Here is a 15,925-nt window from a genome sequence, read left to right on the forward strand (position 1 = left end):
TAAAGAGCTATTAAGTATCGTCATATTTTGTTTACTATTTAAAATTTGAAATAGCTATAAATAAATAAACAACTGGCAGGCAAATCCATTAAAATGTCGGGAGCTGAAGAACCAGTCTGCCCATCTTAGGCTTAAAAGGCATCTGCAGTAAGACAAACTATTCATTCCTGTTTATGCTCAAACCTCTATTTTTCAAGGATTGAACTATGCCTGGAACCTTAACTAAAATGGTTCTGCACTGCCTGTTCCAGGAATGGCAGTCAATCATGTCTTTGTTTCTATGACCACTTATAATGACCTGGAGGGGGTCACTTGTGTTGTCTACCTTGCTACAATGTCTTTTCTTCAGGGACTAACTTCTCACGCTTATGCTCCGCTCCTGTAGTCCCATCTATTTTGCTATCAAATCCCCCCATTTGGAAACTGCCTACTCTGAGCTATAAAAGTCTTATCTTCCTCACATCCAATGATGACCTTAGTGGGAGGGAGCCTGTGCATGCACATGAATAAAAAAGATTGCTTCAGTTAATTTGGCCATGCTGATTGGATCATTGGTTTTTCTCTTCCTATCGTTGGAGTTAAAAAAGCAACACATGGATTTATACTTGCCTTTCTCTGGAATACCTCTAAACTGTAAAGACATGGATAAGGACAGAACTCATACAAAAATGAGGAAACACGGGGCAAGAGACAACAGCAAGATAGAAAATGAAAGTTAGCAAAAATATTTAGAGGTAGAGCGCAGGTGAGCACAGTTTCCTGAAATGGCCTTTAACACATTCAGAACTGACGCTTTCCAGAAGAAAAGTCATAAGAAGCAAGAAAATGCTGGCCCAGGGCAGTCAAGCCCAAAGTCCTTTACAGTAGGATTTATTACTCTAGTAGTTCTTTCTGCATAGAAATGCAGGAGGGCATTCGGTGCTGCTCTCAGACACCACTATATATTCCATGCCAGCCAGAACGTACAGTTAGTGAATCCAAACAAACATAAAGGAAAGAAAGACATGGCAAGGAACCACCCAGCCCCAGTCAAAGTACCATGAAAATGTAACAAAAACTGAAGGTACGAAGCTCCTATAAAGTGCTGCTGAATCAACTCCACGTTTCCACTAATCACTGATTCTCATCAGAAAGGAGAGCAAAAGAAATATTTGAACCTCACTTGTACATCAAATTAGCAACTGCTATCAAAAGATTTTAAGAAACAAAATAAAATCAATTAAAAACGACCCAGATGTTTTAAAATATCAGCCTACTGAGGCTAATCACAAACCGAGTTTTCCTCCTCGTCCTCCAGCTCTCGCTGCTGCTCCTCATGCCGCTTGGCCTTGATTTCCATGCCTTCCGTGATCAGCTCTCTCAATATCGACACGGGCTTCGCATTCTTGATGAAAGGATGCTGAAAGATAGAGTTAAATGGTATAAAATAAGATTTTTCTGGTTTACAACCAACAATATTAAAACACCCACAACTGCTAACCAGGATAATAGACTACAATAATGATTATTTTACTAAAAACTAATACATTGATTAAAAAATACTATTCTATTTGCTTTAGGAAAAATGTTTTAAGCTCACTTATTTCAAAACACTCTAAGCTCACACGCAAAATATAATCTTATTATAGCATTAGATGATCTTAAAGATATAATTGTTAAAAGTAGGCATTAGGTGGCAAAAGTATTTCAAGTATTTAAAGATGGCTAATGATTAGCACTGTTAAAGAATTTAACTAATCTTAACCCGATGGTCAAAGGGGAGCTTCCTTCTTACTCTCTACTCCACTGAGTCTTCACTTGTTTGCTAACTTCCAACCTGGACAGAGAAATACAGCCTAAACACTGCTTTGGTTTAGTCTTGTTTCTTTCTACTTCCCTGATCTAAAAAAAATGAGGAAGTTCTCTATTATTTTATATCTCGTACTTTTTGATAAGCAGAAGGAAAACATTTTAAGTTTACTTTTTTTCTACCATCTTTATTAAAACGGGTATTTCTTATTTACATTTTAAATGTTATTCCCTTTCCCGATTTCCCCCTAAGCCCTCCCCCGAGCCTTCTATGTGGGTGTTCCCTTCCCAATCGTCCCCCCCATTACCAACCTCCCCCAAATAATCCCTTTCACTGAAGGTACAGCCTTGGCAGGACCAAGGGCTTCCCCTTCCTCTGGTGCTCTTACTAGGCTATTCACTGCTACCTATGAGGTTGGAGTCCAGGGTCAGTCCATGTATAGTCTTTGGGTAGTGGCTTAGTCTCTGGGAGCTCTGGTTGGTTGGCATTGTTGTTCATATGGGGTCTCAAGCCCCTTCAGCTATTTTGGTCCTTTCTCTGATTATTTCAACGGGGGTCCCGTTCTCAGTTTTGTGGTTTGTTGCTGGGACTCGCCTATGTATTTGCTGTATTCCGGCTGTGTCTCCAGAACAGATCTACATCCAGTTCCTGTCAGTCTGTACCTCTTTGCTTCATCCATCTTATCTAGTTTGGTGGCTGTATATGAATGGGCCACATGTGGGGCAGGCTCTGAATGGGCTTTCCTTCAGAGTCTGTTCTAAACTTTGCCTCCCTATTCCCTGCCAAGGGTATTCTTGTTCGCCTTTTAAAGAAGGAGTGAAGCATCCGTATTTTAGTCATCCTTCTTGAGTTTCATGTGGTCTGTGCATCTTGGGTAATTCGAGCATGTGGGAACCTCCAGACTGATTTCCAGAATGGATATACCAGTCTAGAATCCTGCCAACAATGGAGGAGTGATCCTCTTTCTCCACATCCTTGCACTTCCCAATGAGTGCATAACATGTGTGTTTTTCTGTGATTGGGTTACCTCACTAAGGATGATATTTTCCAGTTCCCTCCATTTGCCTATGAATTCCATAAAGTCATTGTTTTTGATAGCTGAATAGTATTCCATTGTGGAGATGTACCACATTTTCTGTATCAATTCCTCTGTGGAAAGGCATCTAGATTCTTTCCAGCTTCTGGTTATTATAAATAAGTCTGCTATGAACATAGTGGAGCATGTATGTGTCTTTATTTTATGTTGGAGCATCCATTGGGTATATGCCCAGAAGAGGTATAGATGGGTCCTCAGGTAGTGTAATGTCCAATTTTCTGAGGAACCTCCAGACTGATTTCCAGAATGGATATACCAGTCTAGAATACTGCCAACAATGGAGGAGTGTTCCTCTTTCTCCACATCCTCGCCAGCATCTGCAGTTGCTGAAGTTTTTGATCTTAGCCATTCTGAATGCTGTGAGGTAGAATCTCAGGGTTGTTTTGATTTGCATTTCCTGTATGACTAAAGATGTTGAATATTTCTTTAGGTGCTTATCAGAAATTCGAAATTCCTCAGCTGTGAATTCTTTGTTTAGCCCTGAACCCCATTTTTAATAGGGTTATTTGTCTCCCTGTAGTCTAACTTCGTGAGTTCTTTGTATATTTTGGATATAAGGCCTCTATCTGTTGTAGGATTGGTAAAGATCTTTTCCCAATCTATTGGTTGCCGTTTTGTATTAACAACAGTGTCCTTTGCCTTACAGAAGCTTTGCAGTTTTATGAGATCCCACTTGTCAATTCTTGATCTTAGAACATAAGCCATTGGTGTTTTGTTCAGGAAATTTTCTCCAGTGACCAAGTGTTCGAGATGCTTCCCCATTTTTTCTTCTATTAGTTGGAGTGTATCTGGTTTGATGTGGAGGTCCTTGATCCACTTGGACTTAAGCTTTGTACAGGGTGATAAGAAAGGATTGATTTGCAATCTTCTCCAGTTGAACCAGCACCATTTGCTAAAAATGCTAGCTTTTTTCCATTGGATGGTTTTGGCTCCTTAGTCAAAAATCAAGTGACCATAGGTGTGTGGGTTCATTTCTGGGTCTTCACTTCTATTCCACTGGTCTATCTGCCTGGCTCTGTACCAATACCATACAGTTTTTATCACTATTGCTCTGTAATACTGCTTGACTTCAGAGACAGTGATTCTCCCAGAAGTCCTTTGATTGTTGAGGATAGTTTTAGGTATCCTGGGCTTTCTGTTATTCCAGATGAATTTGCAAATTGTTCTATCTAACTCTCTGAAGAATTGGATTGAAATTTTGATGGGGATTGCATTGAATCTGTAGATAGCTTTTGGTAAAATGGCCATTTTTACTACATTAATCCTGTCAATCCATGAACATGGGTGACCTTTCTATCTTCTGAGATCTTCTTCAATTTCTTTCTTCAAAGGCTTGAAGTTCTTATTGTACAAATCTTTTACTTGCTTGGGTAAAGTCACACCGAGGTATTTTATATTATTTTGGACTATTATGAAGGGTGTCATCTCCCTAATTTATTTCTCAGCTTGTTTCTCTTTTGTGTAGAGGAAGGGTACTGATTTATTTCCCTTAATTTATTCCCAGCCACTTTGCTAAAGGTGTTTATCAGGTTTAGTAGTTCTCTGGTGGAAATTTTGGGATCACTTAAATATACTATCATATCATCTGCAAATAGTGATATTTTGACTTCTTTTCTGATCTGTATCCCCTTGACCTCCTTTTGTTGTCTGATTGCTCTGGCTAGAACTTCAAGAACTATATTGAATAAGTAGGGAGAGAGTGGGCAGCCTTGTCTGGTCCCTGATTTTAGTGGGATTGCTTCAAGTTTCTCTCCATTTAGTTTAATGTTAGCAACTGGTTTGCTGTATATGGCTTTTACTATGTTTAGGTACGGGCCTTGAATTCCTGTTCTTTCTAGGACTTTTATCGTGAAGGGGTGTTGAATTTTGTCAAATGCTTTCTCAGCATCTAAAGAAATGATCATGTAGTTTTTATCTTTCAGTTTGTTTATACAGTGGATTACATTGATGGTTTTCTGTATATTAAACCATCCCTGCATACCTGAAATGAAGCCTACTTGATCATGATGGATGATTGTTTTGATGTGCTCTTGGATTCGGTTTGCCAGAATTTTATTGAGTATTTTTGCGTCGATATTCATAAGGGAAATTGGTCTGAAGTTCTCTTTCTTTGTTGGGTCTTTGTGAGGTTTAGGTATAAGAGTAATTGTGGCTTCATAGAAGGAATTGGGTAGTGTTCTGTCTGTTTCAATTTTGTGGAATAGTTTGGATAATATTGGTATGAGGTCTTCTATGAAGGTCTGATAGAATTCTGCACTAAACCTGTCTGGACCTGGGCTCTTTTTGGTTGGGAGACCTTTAATGACTGCTTCTATTTCCTTAGGAGTTATGGGGTTGTTTAACTGGTTTATCTGTTCCTGATTTGACTTCGGTACCTGGTATCAGTCTAGGAAATTATCCATTTCTTCCACACTTTCAAGTTTTATTGAATATAGGCTTTTGTAGTAGGATCTGATGATTTTTTTGAATTTCCTCTGATTCTGTTGTTATGTCTCCCTTTTCACTTCTGATTTTGTTAATTTGGACACACTCTCTTTGTCCTCTGGATAGTCTGGCTAAGGGTTTATCTATCTTGTTGATTTTCTCAAAGAACCAGCTTTTGGTTTTGTGATTCTTTGTATTCTCCTTTTTGTTTCTACTTGGTTGATTTCAGCTCTGAGTTTGATTATTTCCTGCCTTCTACTCCTCCTGGTTACATTTGCTTCTTTTTGTTCTAGAGCTTTTAGGTGTGCTGTCAAGCTTCTAATATTTGCTCTCTGTAGGGCGCCCTCCAGTGGTGAACAACGGTACTGTGCATGCGCAGGTTTTGCACCTGGTGTCAGTTGGCCAGTAATATGCTAATGAGGGGCGGTACCATGCTAGTGAGGTGATTCATTCTCCGCCAATCCCTGGAGGACAAGTAGTGGGGTGATAGTGGGATGACAGTGGGGTGATAGTGGGGTGACTTGTGCCCTGCCAATCCCTGAAGGATTATTAGCATACTGTTGTGTATATAAGGCGAGCGCTTTTGCTGCTTGAGGTCCCCGTATCAGCAATGAAGGTGTCCTGCAATAAAGGCTGTTGACAAGGATCCCACGGTGTTGTGTCTTCCTTGCTGGACGAGGTGGACGCTACAGCTCTGTCCCGTGTCTTTCTGCAGGCACTCAGAGCTATGAGTTTTCCTCTTAGTACAGCTTTCTTTGTGTACCGTAAGTTTGGGTATGTTGTACCTTCATTTTCATTAAATTCTAAAAAGTCTTTAATTTCTTTATTTCTTCCTTGAAGACATTATCATGGAGTAGAGCATTGTTCAACTTTCATGTATATGTTGGCATTCTTCCCTTATTGTTATTGAAGACCAGCATTAGCCCGTGGTGCTCTGATAGGACGCATGGGATTATTTCTATGTTTCGGTATCTGTTGAAGCCTGTTTTGTGCCCTATTATATGATCAATTTTGGAGAAAGTACCATGAGGAGCTGAGAAGAAGGTATATCATTTTGCTTTAGGATAGAATGTTCTATAAATATCTGTTAAGCCCATTTGGTTCATGACTTCTCTTTGTCTGTCTGTGTCTCTGTTTAATTTCTGTTTCCATGATCTGTCCATTGATGAGAGTGGGGTGTTGAAATCTCCCACTATTATTGTGTGAGGTGCAATGTGTGTTTTGAGCTTTAGTAAGGTTTCTTTTACGTATGTAGGTGCCCTTGTATTTGGGGCATAGATATTTGGGATTGAGAGTTCATCTTGGTGGATTTTTCCTTTGATGAATATGAAGTGTCCTTCCTTATCTTTTTTGATGAATTTTAGTTGAAAATTGATTTTATTTGATATTAGAATGGCTACTCCAGCTTGCTTCTTCCGACCATTTGCTTGGAAAGTTGTTTTCCAGCCTTTCACTCTGAGGTAGTGTCTGTCTCTGTCTCTGAGGTGTGTTTCCTGTAGGCAGCAAAATGTTGGGTAGTCATTGCGTATCCAGTTTGTTAATCTGTGTCTTTTTATTGGGAATTAAGTCCATTGATGTTGAAAGATATTAAGGAATAGTGATTGTTGCTTCCTGATATCTTCGTCTTTGGAGGTGAGAATATGTTTGTGTACTTTTCTTCTCTTTGTTTTGTTGCAAAACGATTAGTTTCTTGCTTTTCCTAGGGTGTAGCTTGTCTCCTTCTGTTGAGCTTTCCCATCTATTATCCTTTGTAGGGCTGGATTTGTAGAAAGATATTGTTCAAATTTGGATTTGTCATGGAATATCTTGGTTTCTCCATCTATTTTAATTGAGAGTTTTGCTGGATACAGTAACCTGGGCTAACATTTGTTTTCTCTTAGTGTCTGTATGACATCTGTCCAGGATCTTCTGGCTTTCATAGTCTCTGCTGAGAAGCCTAGTGTAATTCTGATAGGTCTGCCTTTATATGTTACTTGACCTTTTCCCCTTACTGCTTTTAATATTCTTTCTTTCTTTTGTGCATTTGGCGTTTTGACTATTATGTGACGGGAGGAGTTTCTTTTCTGGTCCAATCTATTTGGGGTTCTGTAGGCTTCTTTTATGTTTATGGCCATCTCTTTCTTTAGGTTAGGGAAGTTTTCTTCTATGATTTTGTTGAAGATATTTACTGGTCCTTTGAGTTGGGAGTCTTCATTCTCTTCTATACCTATTATCCTTAGGTTTGATCTTCTCATTGAGTCCTGGATTTCCTGTATGTTTTGGGCCAGTAGCTTTTTCCATTTTACATTATCTTTGACTGTTGTGTCGATGATTTCTATGAAATCTTCTGCCCCTGAGATTCTCTCTTCCATCTCTTGTATTCTGTTGGTGATGCTTGTATCTACGACTCCCTGTCTCTTCCTTTGGTTTTCTACATCCAGTATTGTCTCCCTTTGTGCTTTCTTTATTGTTTCTATTTCCATTTTCAATTCCTTCACCTGTTTGTGTTTTCCTGGAATTCTTTCAGGGATTTTTGTGTTTCCTCTTTAAAGGCTTCTACTTTTTACTTATGTTTTCCTGCATTTCTCTAAGGGAGTTCTTTATGTTTTTCTTGAAGTCCTCCATCATTATGATCAAATGTGATTTTAAATCTAGATCTTGCTTTTCTGGTGTGTTTGGATATTCAGTGTTTGCCTTGGTGGGAGAATTGGGCTCTGATGATGCCATGTAGTCTTGGTTTCTGTTGCTTGGGTTCCTGCCCTTGCCTCTTACCATCAGGTTGTCTCTGGCGGTACCTGTTTTGCTATTTCTGATAGTGCCTTGACCTTCCTATAGGCCTGTGTGTCAGGAGTGCTGTAGACCTGTTTTCCTCTTTTCTTTCAACCAGTTATAGGAACAGAGTGTTCTGCTCTCAAACGTCTAGTCATTCCTGTCCACTGGCTTTCAACTGTCCTGTGTGAGGGAACCAGAAGGGCCTGCCCCTACTTCTCCTAGGTCCCTGTGCCCAGGAGGCTCAGATGGCACTAGGTGCTTTCCTCTAGAGTCAGAAATGTGGGCAGAGAGTAGTCTCCTTTGGTTTCCCAGGAGTGTCTGCCCCTTTGAAGGGTCTAGCTCTCCCTCCCACGAGATAAGTTTCAGGGAGCTGTTTGACAGGGTCCTTTCAGATCCGGGCACAGTCTGGAATGCAGGGTTCCTGCACCTTGACTGTTATAATCTTCCCTCGCCCAGAGGCACTATACAGTTTCCTCTTGGGCCATGGATGTGGGAAAGTGTGGCCAGAAGTGGCGGTCTCTCCTGCTCTGAAGTCTCAGGATTGTCCACCCTTCTCGGCGATCTGCTCTCTCTCCCACAGGGCTTGGGAGCAGCGAGCTATGGGCCGGGATCAGGGAGGTCTGAGTGCCAGCTAGAAACTGGAAGTGTCTGGTCCCAGAGGAATTTTGCCTTTGTGTGTCCTGAGTACACCAGGCAGGTTACTTGGAGCAGAAAAGTTGGTCTTACCTCTGACCTGAAGTCGCTCCTTTTAAGTTTACCTTTGAATTACATTTTAAAATTGTGTGTGTGTGTGAGAGAGGGGGGGGCACACATGTGCGCACATGTGCAGTTTAGGGGACAACTAGTAAGAGTCATATCTTGCCTTCTACCATGTGGGTCTCAAGGACTGAATTCAGGTCATCAGTGCTGGCATCAAATGTCTTTCCCAGCCTGAGTGGACCTAAATCTCACTGGTGAGTACAGCATGAGAGATAGTAGAGAAGAAATATATGGCACAAATAAACTTATTTTGAGACAATAATCTAGCCACAACATGCTATCTTCATAATTATTTGCTAGTACATATAATCAAAGGAATGCAGCACTGTGTATCTTAAGAAATACTAATAAAACAAAAAATATTCAGACAAAAAATTCTAATGATGAAAAATTAGACACCTGCAAGAGGTTTTAACATGGTAAATAAATTATTTGATAAAACTCTCAAATAAAAAAAAATCAACTAATGGGGGAAACAACTATGAATAAGAATCTTACCATCATTTGAAAGTCCTAATCAACTTTTTAGAATAGTTAAAGTCACCATCAGATAAAATGCTAGGCTCTATTGACAAGTCCTCAAGGAACCCAGTCATTCACCAAAACAGAGACCTCCTGTATCCTGAGCTAGCCACTGAGAGAAGCCCAGAGTCCTCACTTCCCTTTTAGCTGTTTATAGTACTCACTCATAACTAACAAAGGGCCACTTCATAAAGTCCTGGGCATATACTTCTCCATGTCCTCTTGTGTCTGTGCTGTAGGGTACTTGTGATACAACTTCCATAAACTACAGGGCAAAAGAAAGTGCCTACGAGAATAAACATAGGTAGACAGAGCGCTCGAAACTGGAAGGAAGGGGCAAACAAGTGTACACTGCCCTTGAGGAATTTATCACCAAAATTAGGAGACAAACTGTGGTTTAAAGTTACAGTGTGCCAGACAAGTTATATTCATGATGGTTTAACACAATGTCAATGTGAAAGAGAAAAACAGAAAACAGCCGCGTAAGCTGAGGGTAAACTTTGCTGTAGATTGCAAGCTTGGCATGTGCTGGGTGCCAGGGCCGTCTCCAGCAGCCCCTATCTGCCTCACAGAACGGCAAGGGATTCACAGTGTGAAGAGAATGAGAAGATACATAGACGAAGACACGGTGAGAACTTAGTGGGAGGGTCTGCTTCGTCCAGTCAATATGTCCACTGAATGTTCTCTGAGCCTAAGATGGGATTGACAGCAAAGGCAACTGAGAAGTGTACAGTATGAAAAGCCTGGACTTCATGTGAGACCAGCCTTAATAAACAAATAAGACAATAACACACAGGAAAATCTTAATACCATAAATTTATAATGGAATTTACTAACAAAATGCGATGGCATGACACAGGTATGAATTACTAAGGGTCTGGGCTATACAGTTCCCAAAATAGAGAGGAAATATAAATTTGATGGGAAAGAGAGAAAGATTTGGCAACAAAATATTAGTCAAAGAGCCCATCAGTACACAACCAAAGGAAAATAGAGCAGCGAGAGATTTAAAAAAAGCACAGTGCCATACATTTCAGATTGTGTAACCCTTTGGATTAAAGATGCTTTGATTAAAAGATGCTCAATTTGAAGTGTACATAAATATTCAACTTGTACCAAGAATATCTGAACACTTCTGATCCCCAGCACCTTAGGTGGGGACATTCAACCTGTGTGAACAGAACGAACGGATGAGAACTATAAAAACAGAACTGATAGATTTATAGCCTTCAAAAAAATAAAAAATAAAAATCTCAACCTTGGCTGTGTTTGGTTATCCTCTCAGGAGAAACTAAACCAACACTTCAAGCCATACTTATATCTCAGTTCTAAAGTGTATCTTAACTTTGTATCATTTACTATAAATTCACTATGGTGATCCAGTTAGAGCTAAATATTCTGAACCTCAAACATTTTTACCTGTCTAACTCCATCTGTACTCCTCCTTTCTCTGACTAACTGATACAGATATGACGGTGACCAATGAACAGAAACTGGCAGGCTAGGCATGAAGTCACACCTGTAATCATGGAGTCACACCTGTAATCCTGGTGGTCAGAAAGTTAAGACAGGGAGATCCTAAGTCCAAGGCTGAAATAGATACTGTACAAAGAGATTCTATGTCACACAAATACACACACACACACACACACACACACACACACACACACACACACACGAGAGGGAGGGAGGGAGGGAGGGAGGGAGGGAGGGAGAGAGAGAGAGAGAGAGAGAGAGAGAGAGAGAGAGAGAGAGAGAGAGAAGAAAAAAGAGAAACCAGCTAGCAAAGTAAAGTGGTAACTAAACAATAATACTGTTTTTTTATTTGGGTGAGCACTTTGTACAGTCAGAGATGAAGTTTTATCATACATATCAGTATATTTTGAAGAGATATTTCTTTTTTATTGGACTTTTTATTTATATTTCAAATGTTATTGCCTTTCCCAGTTTCCCAGACATAAGCCAGCTATCCCATACCACTCCCTTCTTCTATAAGGGTGTTCCCCTCCCTATATATATTCCCTGCCCATATCCCCCACCACATTCCCCTACACTGGGGGTTCTACCTTGGCAGGACCAAGGGCTTCTCCTTCCATTGGTGGCAAACAAGGCCATGTTCTGCTACATATGCAGTTGGAGCCATAGGTCTGTCCGTGTGTAGTCTTTTGGTAGTGGTTTAGTCCCTGGGAGCTCTGGTTGGTTGGCATTATTGTTCTTATAGGGTAGCAAGCCCCTGAGGCTCCTTCAATCCTTTCTCTAATCCCTCCAAAGGGGTCCTGTTCTCAGTTCAGTGGTTTCCTGCTAGCATTCACTTCTGTATTTGACATGTTCTGGCTGGGTCTCTCAGGAGAGATCTATATCTGGTTCCTGTCAGCATGCACTTCTTAGCTTCATCAATCTTATCTAGTTTTGGTGGCTGTATATGTATGAGCCGCATGTGAGACAAGCTCTGAATGACCATTCCTTCAGTCTCCGCTCCAAACTTTTTGCCCCCATATACACTCCTATGAATATTTTTGTTCCCCCTTTTAAGGAGTGAAGCATCCACACTTTGGTCATCCCTTTAGAAACTTCATGTGGTCTGTAGATTGCTTCTTGCGTAATTCGAGCTTCTGGGCTAATATGTACTTATCAGTGAGTGCATATCATGTGTTCTTTTTGTGATTGGGTTACCTCACTCAGGATGATATTTTCTAGTTCAATCCATTTGCCTATGATTCTCATGAAGTCACTGTTTTTGATAGCAGAGTAGTACTCCATTGTGTAGATATACCACATTTTCTGAATCCATTCCTCTGTTGAAGGGCATCTGGCTTCTTTCCAGCTTCTGGCTATTATAAATAAGGCTGCCATGGACATAGTACAGCATGTGTCTTTGTTGTATGTTGGGGCATTTTTGGGTATATCCCCAGAAGAGGTATAGCTGGGTCCTTAGGTAGTGTAATGTCCAATTTCCCGAGGAACCTCCAGACTGATTTCCAGAATGGTTGTATCAGTTTGCAATCCCACCAACAATGGAGGAGTGTTCTTCTTTCTCCATATCCTCGACAGCATCTGCTGTCGCTGGAGTTTTTGATCTTAGCCATTCTAACTGGTGTGAGGTGGAATCTCAAGGTTGTTTTGATTTGCATTTTCCTGATGACTAAGGATTGAGCATTTCTTTAGGTGGTTCTCAGCCATTCGATACTCCTCAGCTGAGAATTCTTTGTTTAGCTCTACAGCCCACTCGATATTAAAATGGCTACTCCAGCTAGTTTCTTCCAACCATTTGCTAGGAAAGTTGTTTTCCAGCCTTTCACGCTGAGGTAGTATCTGTCTTTGTCTCTGAGGTGTGTTTACTGTACTCGGCAAAAAGCTGGGTCCTATTTACGTATCCAGTCTGTTAGTGTATGTCTTTTAATTAGGGAATTGAGGCCATTGATGTTGAGAGATATTAAGGAATAGTGATTGTTGCTTCCTGTTATTTTCGTGGTTAGAGGTGGAATTATGTTTGTGTGGCTCTCTTCTTTTGGTTTCATTGCTAGTAGATGACTTTCTACTTTTTCTAGGGTGTAGTTGCCTTCCTTGTGTTGGAGTTTTCCATCTATTATCCTTTGTAGCACTGGATTTGTAGAAAGATATTGTGTTAATTTGGTTTTGTCATGAAATATCTTGGTTTCTCCATCTATGTTAATTGAGAGTTTTGCTGGATATAGTAACCTGGGCTGGCATTTGTGTTCTCTTAGAGTCTGTATGATATCTGTCAAGGATCTTCTGGCTTTCATAGTCTCTGGTGAGAAGTCTGGTGTAATTCTGATAGGTTTGCCTTTATATATTACTTGACCTTTTTCCCTTACTGCTTTTAATATTCTTTCTTTGTTTTGTGCATTTGATGTTTTGACTATTATGTGACGGGAGGAATTTCTTTTCTGGTCCAATCTATTTAGAGTTCTGTAGGCTTCTTGTATGTTTATGGGCATCTCTTTCTTTAGGTTAGGGACATTTTCTTCTATAATTTTGTTGAAGATATTTACTGGTCCTTTGAGTTGGGAGTCTTCACTCTCTTCTATACCTATTATCCTTAGGTTTGATATTCTCATTGTGTTCTGGATTTCCTGGATGTTTTAGGCCAGTAGCTTTTTGTGTTTTGCATTATCTTTGATGGTTGTATCAATGTTTTCTATGGTATCTTCTGCCCCTGAGATTCTCTCTTCTATCTCTTGTATTCTTTAGTGATGCTTGCATCTATGACACCTGATCTCTTCCCTAGGTTTTCTCTCTCCAGGGTTGTCTCCCTTTGTGCTTTTCCTTATTGTTTCTATTTCCATTAAAGGTCCTAGATAGTTTTGTTCAATTCCTTCACCTGTTTGGTTGTGTTTTCCTACAATTCTTTATGGGTTTTCATGTTTCCTCTTTAAGGGCCTCTATTTGTTTACTTGTATTGTCCTGTATTTCTTTAAGGGAGCTATTCATGTCCTTCTTAAAGTCCTCCATCATCATCATAAAATGTGGTTTTTAAATCCAAATCTTGCTTTTCCGGTGTGTTGGATATCCGTATCTGCTTTGGTAGGAGCTGGGCTCTGATGATTCCAAGTGGGCTTGGTTTCTGTTGCTCAGGTTCCTACACTTTCCTCTCAACATCAGGATGTCTCTGCTGTTAGGTTGTCTTGCTGTCTCTGACAATGGCCTGACCCTCCTGTAGGCCTTTATGTCAGCACTCCTGTAGACCTGTTTCCTCCAGCCTGATCTGGGAACAGAGTGTCCTATACTCTCAGGTGTGTAGGCATTCCTGGCAAGTGGCTTTCAGTTCTTGGCGGAGACAGAAACCTAAAGGGTCCTGCCCGTGACTGCTCCTAGGTTCCTGTGCCCAGATGGCACTAGGCGATTTACTCTTGGGTTGGGAATGTGGGATTTGGGGGCAGGGAGATTGAATAGGTTTTTTTAAATGTATGTGTGTAACACTAAAATTATAAAGCAACATTTAAACATGTGCAGAAAAAACAATTTTGCAAAAAAAAACCTCATAGCAACTTCATAAATTAGGAATTAGCATATGATTATATGTACTGTGAATCAAAAGATCAAAGTCCCATTCTTTTCATATCCTACAGACAAAAGCTAACTTGGCTGAGAAGCACCTAAAAAAATGTTCAACATCCTTAGTCATAAGGGAAATGCAAACCAATACAACCCTGAGATTCCACCTCACACCAGTCAGAATGGCTAAGAACAAAAACACAGGTAGCCACAGATGCTGGCGAGGATATGGAGAAAGAGGACCACTCTTCCATTGCTGGTGGGATTACAAGCTGGTACAACCACTCTGGAAATCAGTTTGGTGGTTCATTAGAAATTTGAGGATAGCACTACCTGAGGACCCAGTTATACAACTCCTGGGCATATACCGAAAAGATGCTCCAATATATAACAAGGATACATGTTCTACTATGTTCATAACAGTCTCATTTATAACAGCCAGAAGTTGGAAAGAACCCAGATGTTTTTCAACAGAGGAATGGATACAGAATATGTGGTACATCTACACAATGGAGTACTACTCAGCTATGAAAAACAATGACTACATGAAATTCTTAGGCAAATGGATGAAACTAGAAAGTATCATCCTGAGTGAGGTAACCCAATACCAAATACTACTACTACTACTACTACTACTACTACTACTACTACTACTACTACACATGATAAATACTCACTGATAAGTGGATATTAGCCCAAAAGCTCAGAATACCCAAGAAACAATTCACAGATCATATGAAGATCAAGAAGAAGGAAAAATAAAATGTGGATGCTTCAGTCCTTCTTAGAAGGGAAAACAAAATACTCATGGGAGGAAATACAGGAACCAAGAGTGGAGCAGGGCCTGAAAAAAAAGGCCATTCAGAGACTGCCCATCCTGGGAATCCATCCCATGTGCAGTCATAAAACTCAGTCACTATTGCTGATACCAAGAAGAGCTTGCTGACAGGAGCCTAGTATGGATGTCTTCCGAGAGACTCTGCAAGAGCCCTACTGATACAGATGAATATGGTTGTACCTAACCATTGGACTGAGTGAGGAGACCCCAATAGAGGAGTTAGAGAAAAAAAAACTGAAGGGGTTTGCAACACCATAGAAGAACAACAATATCAACCAACCAGACCCCACTAGAGCTCCCAGGGACTAAACCACCAACCAAAGAGTACACATGGAGGAACCCATGACTCCAGCCGCATATGTAGCAGAGAATGGCGACCTTGTTGGGCGTCAATGGGAGGAAAAGCCCTTGGTCCTGTGAAGACTCGTTTCCCCAATGCAGGATAATGTCAGGGCACTGTGGTTGGAGGAAGTAGATGGGTGCGGGAGCATCCTCATAGAAGTAGGGTGAGAGGGGAGTGTGTAGAGGAGAGGGAGAAAGGGGATAACACTTGAAATGTAAATAAATAAAATATCCAAGAAAAATAAAATAAAAAATCAGAAATTATCTTTAAATCAATCTGTCATATTTTTTAATTTAATCTATTTTTGAGGACTTCATATATAAGCTATATTTATATCATTTTCCTCACCCACCCTCTAATTATCCCATACTCCCCATTTTTTCCATT

The 15,925-nt window shown here is 40.3% G+C and overlaps 1 protein-coding gene across 8 annotated transcripts in view; it reads right to left on the reverse strand.

Moving 5' to 3' along the window:
- The window catches only part of Stk3 (serine/threonine kinase 3), a 270,132-nt gene that overhangs the window by 111,040 nt on the left and 143,167 nt on the right, over positions 1-15,925 (reverse strand). For all 8 annotated transcript variants that reach the window (XM_008765462.4, XM_039079866.2, XM_039079865.2 and 5 more), the window contains one exon: positions 1,274-1,399. In XM_008765462.4, the coding sequence (XP_008763684.1) occupies positions 1,274-1,399 (126 nt within the window). The remainder of the gene's footprint in view (positions 1-1,273; positions 1,400-15,925) is intronic.

Source organism: Rattus norvegicus, chromosome 7 (genome assembly GCF_036323735.1).
Source record: "Rattus norvegicus strain BN/NHsdMcwi chromosome 7, GRCr8, whole genome shotgun sequence".
NCBI lineage: Eukaryota > Metazoa > Chordata > Mammalia > Rodentia > Muridae > Rattus > Rattus norvegicus.